General features: G+C 34.8%; 1 protein-coding gene across 1 annotated transcript; it reads right to left on the bottom strand.

The window, feature by feature from the left end:
• Positions 1 to 242: 242 nt before the first annotated feature.
• Positions 243 to 2,225, bottom strand: LOC130940154 (thioredoxin-like protein Clot). Its single transcript, XM_057868203.1, has 2 exons — positions 1,904 to 2,225; positions 243 to 718 (listed from the first exon to the last, which is right to left on the bottom strand). The coding sequence occupies exons 1-2, from the start codon at positions 2,046 to 2,048 to the stop codon at positions 465 to 467; spliced, it is 399 nt and encodes a 132-aa protein (XP_057724186.1). The 5' UTR covers positions 2,049 to 2,225; the 3' UTR covers positions 243 to 464.
• Positions 2,226 to 7,520: the final 5,295 nt, after the last annotated feature.

Below are 7,520 nucleotides of genomic sequence, written 5' to 3'. Positions count from 1 at the left end.
TCAACTTCCAACGAATTCCCGATGGAAGAGGCAGCACAACTTCTAGCGGCAGTGCTAATGTTAAAACTTACTGCCAAAATCATTTATGTCTTCATCTTTATCTCTATCTCTGTCTTCAATGTCGCACCCTTTTTGTACTTGCTCATCATGAACAAATTCAGCACACTAACTATTGACTATGCTTATGTAGCAGTTTCAAATTCAGAAAGATTTTCCAGGCAGAGCAGGAAGAGTCTCATGGATGATTAGCCAATATTTAGCATAGCATTGAAGCTCAAATTCAACAACATAACCATAAGCACTATATAAGAACCACTCACTACGAGTTTATCAAATTTGACTAAGATTTCCACCATTAGAACCATCTATTATTTTGTTCAACAGCAAAGCAACTAGTCCAAGTTGATAAAGAGTGAACTTGATGGTGTTATTAAATCATATGGTATACCAACTAAATAAAGCAATCATTTGTCACTAAGAAGAGCTTCAATCTTGTTTTCAAGGTGGGCCTCATGGTCCTCCAAGCGACCTTTCACCACATCATTCTCCCAACGGATCAGCGTAGGCACGCCGGTAAGCTTGAACCTGGAATCCACCCTCCACGGATGCTGTGGGTTCCTCCATGTTGGCCTGTCCCCAACATAAGCTTTCAGAATCCCAATATTGTCGGGTGAGGCCTCCAGCCTCTTGTAGATCACAGGCTCAGCTCTCACACAATCTAGGAATACCAAATCAAATATTAAAAAGAATAATTCTAATGATACATACAACACTTCACTAGGTCACCAGTCATATATATTTATGAAGGTAGAAACTCACATGCAATTATTTACATACGAAGCTATTAGTTGAAAACTGTTCGATAATTTGACATATTTGACTAAATTATTATCTAACGACTCTCAACTATTAACTTCACATGAAAATAACTGCATGTGAGTGTTCATCATTCATGAATTCTGCTACTGCCTGAATTTTGTTGGACTTGTAAATCTACCTTGTCTAAGCAACATAATCTGATCTCGGCTTTATTTTGTTTAATCTTAAAAATTTAAATCGGTAAATAGAAAATCACTTATCACTACCATAAACAAAAAGTATTTTCTCCCCCAACAAGCAGAAAAATATCTTCTCCCAGTTTTGGGGGTTAAGAGATTCTGCCTTTTTCTACCATTTTTAGGATTGGATTTAACTATTTGGTGCCCTAAGAGCATGTTAAGGTTGCTATTAGTAGAAATTTTCAAACCTTTTATTTTAATAAATTCATATCCACTGCCATAGAAATTCAACTTTGCATCTTTTTCTATAAAAACTTTATTAATTGATAACTTTAACTTGTGCCCTAAAGGCACATCTTACTAAAAACCCTATACGACTTCCTGCTGTGCTGAGAATTCTCACCGATGGTGTCAAATGCTTTATAGTAATACATATTTTGTTTTGTTTAATCTTAAATTTTAAATTGGTAAATGACGAATAGTGATCATTACCATAAGCAAAAAGTATCTTTTCTTCCCCAGCAAGCAGAAAAATATCTTCTCCCAGTTTTGGGGGTTTAGGGTTTAAAAGATTCTGTCTTCTTTTCTACCTATTAGGACTTCCCTCTACTGTGCTGAGAATTCTCACCAGTGCCAAATGCTCCATAGATGGAAAACGGTGCATTATGAATGCACGATTTATTTTTTATTTTTTATGTTTTACATTTTATTGGTGTGTACGAAATTCAAGACTTCCCTAATAAAAGACCGTACACAAAATACAAAGCAATTACAATTCTTTGAAAGATTCCATGTGGGTTGAACACAAGTATTTTATATAAAATTCATAATCTGCTAACGAACTGGAAAGACCGCCGGATAAAAAAAAAAAAGAAAAGAAAAGAAGAGGAATAATAATAGCATACCAGGGCACCAGCTGAGAGAGGTGGCAGGGTCCTTATCAGCCAAGAATAGGATGAGATTGGCTTTGTTGTTGGAAGTTTCTGATCGGAACTTCTCAAAGACCCCATCAAAGCTCGAAACTGTGGCCTCCAACACCTTCAGCGGCATCTTTCAACTCTGCAAACACAGAATAACAAGAAGCAAACAATCACAGAGGAATTGAATATGATGCGTTTCTTGAATGCGTCACCTTTCGTTATTTATATATGTGTCTTATCTAGTTATCTTGAATAAGATTCGGGCCAGGTTCAGCTGAATAGCTGCACAGAGGTTAAAAGGATTGGAAAGTTTTCACATGTAGAGCACCGATGAGTAATTTTAACCCATAATTTTAATTAATATATATTATATATATTTTTTATAGTTGAGATATTAAAATTATTGTAATATTGATATATTTAATATGTTTAATTTTTTTTAAAAAATTTAAAGAATTATTTAATTATCTGCGATATGAAGAAACACTAACTCTTTATACAAGTAAATTACTTCAAAGGTTTATTTAGGGAGATGATAGTAAAATTAGTTTCTAAAATTGAGATATTCTTTAAATTTATCTTATTTTTTAATTAAATTAGTTTATTAAAGATTAAAAATTAATCGTATTTGTCCTTCAGTCAATTTATTAATAATTTCTATCAATAATTATTGTTGTGAAATATTAATTGACAACATATATAATATATGATATATCTAATTGAATATTGATCAACTATATTTATGAACATTTATTACTTTAATTTTTTTTAATTACATAAATTATATTCTCAATATAATTTAGTGACTAAATTGATAGATTTTTATAAATATATTAGGTTAGCATTCAATTAGACATGTTAAGTGTTATGTATAATATTAATTAACATTTTACATCATCAATCGTAGATGAAAATTATTAATGGAATAACTGAAGGATAAATATGATTAGTTCATAATCTTTGAAAGACCAATTTGATTGATAAAATCTTTCAGGAACGAATTTGGAGAACGTCTCATCTTTTAAAGACTAATTTGACTATTAACCATTATTTAGTCGACAAAAATGACATTGAAATATAGAAAATTTTTTTGAAATAAAATAAAAAATGCTTTAGTTTCATAGAAAAATAAATCTTGTATTATTTTCTGAAATCCATTTTTTTTTTTTTGCGCTGGAGGCAAATTTGCCGTAATTCTTGATAAATCTTATCAATTTCACAAGGTTTGTCGCCCCTCAGCGAACTTCACATTGTAAGTGAAGTTCGCCGCATCCCTCAGTAAATTTTAGAAGGGGAGGGGAGTTTTGCCCAAATATATAAACTCGTGGTCCTCCCACCCCATCATCCTCACTTTTTACTTTTCAACTCCACTCTCTCCATTCATCTCGTTTCTTATGTTCCTCATTTTTATTCTATTCCACTTTTTTATTTTTGTAACCTGTCAACTCCAAGTAATTCTATTCTTCTATTCGTTTTAAAGTTAATTTGTTTTTATATTATTTTATAATTTTAACATATTTATTTAGTTAGAATAATGTAAAAGTAGTTTTTATAGAAATAATTATTTAGATAGATAATTAGTTCATAATTAATGATTATGTAGTTATGTTAGAAAATTAATAGATATTTATGCAAAATTTTATTTAAATTAATGTTTCATTCGAATTTATTATGGTTTAGAGTTAAATTATGATATGATAGGTATTTAGATTAATTTATTTTGATAAAAAATTATATTAGTTAATTTTAAATTATTCAATTTTAGTTTATTTTATTATAGTGTAATTGGATGGCACAAAACTTGTATGCTACAAAAACACCCTTTATAGATGAGATCATATAACTATATTGCTGGTAGACTTGGCCGAGTAGTGTATCTTATAACTTATGTCTTTTATATGTTTAAAATTTGTCTTATTAGTTGTCACATCAATTTTATATGACTCCTTGATTTTTTATTAAGGTTTTCAGATCTTGCGGACGAAAAGGAATTTACTAGCGCGTTTGCACGAGGAGACCAGGACACACCTCAGGCACGATGAATTTGAGCTCGTGGCATATATGTTAGAGTGGGACCGTGACTAAGCACTGGTTTCTGCTTTAATCGAGAGATGGCATCCTGAGTCTCATACTTTTTACCTGTCCTGTGGGGAGATGACTATCACCCTACAAGATGTGGTGTATGAGTTGGGACTCAATATTGATGGAGATCCAGTGAGCGGCTACATGGGTGGGTGGGAGCAGTTCTACGATGGACCTTTTTATTGAGGACTTCTGTTTGTAGCTGCTAGGTGTCGTACCTGGACCCAATGACAAACAGTCATAGAGTAAGTGGACCATCAACCTCACATGATTTTGTGATACTATTTGTGGACAATGGGAGGCAGAGCCAATAGAGGAACGCCTGTTGCAGTACACCAAAGGACACATTATGCATATCATTGGAGGCATTTTGTTTTCAGACGCATCTAACTCTCACGTTCACATGAAGTGGCTGCTTCCATTAGAGGATCTTGATCGATGTGGGAGGTTATTATGGAGTTCAGCTATGCTGGCATAGTTGTACCGCCAAATATGTCATGCCACGGAACATAGGCAGCGGAACAAAGGTGAATGCTATGGATTGCTTATCTCTTGGGCATATCATAATATACCCTTGTCGACTAGAGGAATTTGACCAGCGCCATTTCTGCTGATTGAGAGGTAGTTTGGCCTTATGTGTTTTGCTTTATTATTTCTTAAGTTAAGCATTATATTTGTGTGATTGTTAATTACTCATGATATTATACGTGGGTGGGGTTCGAGCTACTTAATGACAGAATAGAGACGAGGCTTTGACAATAGAGATGCATCCTCAATGGCAACAATATGTATAATGTAAGTAATGTTTGAACTTGCATTTAAAACTGTTAGTGTTGTGATTGGGATTAGGGTTTGAAATATTTTATGATATTTATCATGTTTCTTGTTAACCGTAAATAGGTTGACTGAACGCTATATGCTGACCCACTTATCTAAGATATTGTTCTACAGAGGACCATTAAGGATGAAACCTCTTTTGTTGAATTGTGCCCATTGTTGTGTTTTGTTATTCTCGAGTGGCACTAGGTGGACCGGGTGGTGAGATAGTTTGACAGGCTGCAGCACATCCCAATTAGGCAACTGAATATGACGAGATGTGCAGACATGATGGTCGGTTTGGTACAGGCGAGTTCTACCTGAATTCTTGGGAAGTTGGTATGAGATGTGGGTAGCTCGGGGTGACCATCGACTGCAGATACATCAAGCATTCAATCTGCGCCCCTCACAGCCATACTTGAGATGGTACTTCCAGTTGGCACATATAGAGTTGGTTGGTTAGGGCAACCATTGCTTTACGATTATTGGATACATCTCTGAGGATCTAGCGATTCATCACCAAGGGACTCTATGATGAGCGGATAATTTATACGCTTTTTGGCATTATTTAGGTAGTTTTTAGTAGGATCTAGCTACTTTTAGGGATGTTTTCATTAGTTTTTATGCAAAATTCACATTTCTGGACTTTACTATGAGTTTGTGTGTTTTTCTGTGATTTCAAGTATTTTCTGGCTGAAATTGAGGGACCTGAGCAAAAATCTTATTTAGGCTGAAAAAGGACTGTTGATGCTGTTGGATTTTGACCTCCCTGCACTCGAAATGGATTTTCTGGAGATACAGAACTCCAAATGGCGCGCTCTCAACAGCATTGAAAAGTAGACATCTAGAGCTTTCCAGTAATATATAATAGTCCATACTTTATTCGCGTTTAGACAACGCAAACTGGCATTCAACGCCAGTTCCATGCTGCATTCTGGAGTAAAACGCCAGAAACACGTCACAAACCAGAGTTAAACGCCAAAAACACGTTACAACTTGGCGTTTAACCCCAAGAGAAGCCTCTGCACGTGTAAAGCTCAAGCTCAGCCCAAGCACACACCAAAGTGGCCCCTGGAAGTGGATTTCTGCACTTAGACTTATTTCTGTAAACCATAGTAGCTAGTTTAGTATAAATAGAACTTTTAACTATTGTATTAGGTGTCTCTGAGACCATTTTTCGTCTTGGTTATTCTGGTTTCCTCTCTGGGGTCGAAGCCAATGAACACCATTATCACTTATGTATTTTCAACGGTGGAGTTTCTACACACCATAGATTAAGGGTGTGGAGCTCTGCTGTACCTCGAGTTTTAATGCAATTACTACTATTTTCTATTCAATTCAAGCTTATTCTTATTCTAAGATATTCGCTGCACTTCAACCTGATGGATGTGATGATCCGTGACACTTATCATCATCCGTCCTTATGAACGCATGACTGACAACCACTTCCGTTCTACCTTAGAATGAGCGAGTATCTCTTGGATTCCTTAATCAGAGTCTTCGTGGTATAAGCTAGAACCCTTTGGCGGCCATTCTTAAGAATCCGGAAAGTCTAAACTTTGTCTGTGGTATTCCGAGTAGGATTCAAGGATTGAATGACTGTGACGAGCTTCAAACTCGTGATTGTTAGGCATAGTGACAGACGCAAAAAAATCAATGGATTCTATTCCGACATGATCGAGAACCGACAGATGATTAGCCGTGCTGTGACAAGAGCATTTGAACCATTTTCACAGAGAGGATGGGAAGTAGCCATTGACAACGGTGATGCCCTACATACAGCTTGCCATGGAAAGGAGTATGAAGGATTGAAGGAAGGCAGTAGGAAGGCAGAGATTCAACAGGAACAAAGCATCTCCATACACTTATCTAAAATTCCCACCAATGATTTACATAAGTATCTCTATCTTTATTTTATGCTTTATTTATTATTATTTTCGAACACCTTTCTAACCATTATAATCTGCCTGACTGAGATTTACAAGATGACTATAGCTTGCTTGATACCAACAATCTCTATGGGATCGACCCTTACTCACGTAAGGTTTATTACTTGGACGACCCAGTGCACTTGCTGGTTAGTTGTGTGGAGTTGTGAAGAATGTGAGTGAACCATAGTAGTGTGCACCAAGTTTTTGGAGCCATTGCTAAGAATTGTTCAAGTTATGAAAAGAGTAAATCACAATTTTTCCTATCAATTTTTTGGCGCCATTGCCGGGGATTGTTCGAGTATGGACAACTGACTATTCATCTTGTTGCTCAGATTAGGTAATTTTCTTTTCAAAAAGTTTTCAAAAATCTTTTTCTTTGTTTTCGTTTTTCCAAAAAGTAATTTTCGAAAAAACCAAAAAAATTATAAAATCATAAAATCAAAAAAAAATTTTTTGTGTTTCTTGTTTGAGTCTAGTGTCAATTTTTAAGTTTGGTGTCAATTGCATGTTTTAAAAATTTATGCATTTTTTCGAAAACTCATGCATGATGTTCTTCATGATCTTCAAGTTGTTCTTGGTAAATCTTCTTGTTTGATCTTCATATTTTCTTGTTTTGTGTCTTTTGTTGTTTTTCATATGCATTTTTGCATTCATAGTGTCTAAGCATTAAAAATTTCTAAGTGTTGATGTTCATCTTGATCTTCAAAGTGTTCTTGGTGTTCATCTTGACATTCATAGTGTTCTTGCATGTATTAAGTGTTTTGATCCAAAAT

This window comes from Arachis stenosperma, chromosome 7, assembly GCF_014773155.1.
Source record: "Arachis stenosperma cultivar V10309 chromosome 7, arast.V10309.gnm1.PFL2, whole genome shotgun sequence".
Classification (NCBI taxonomy): domain Eukaryota; kingdom Viridiplantae; phylum Streptophyta; class Magnoliopsida; order Fabales; family Fabaceae; genus Arachis; species Arachis stenosperma.
This window is presented reverse-complemented; position numbering and strand designations above follow the sequence as displayed.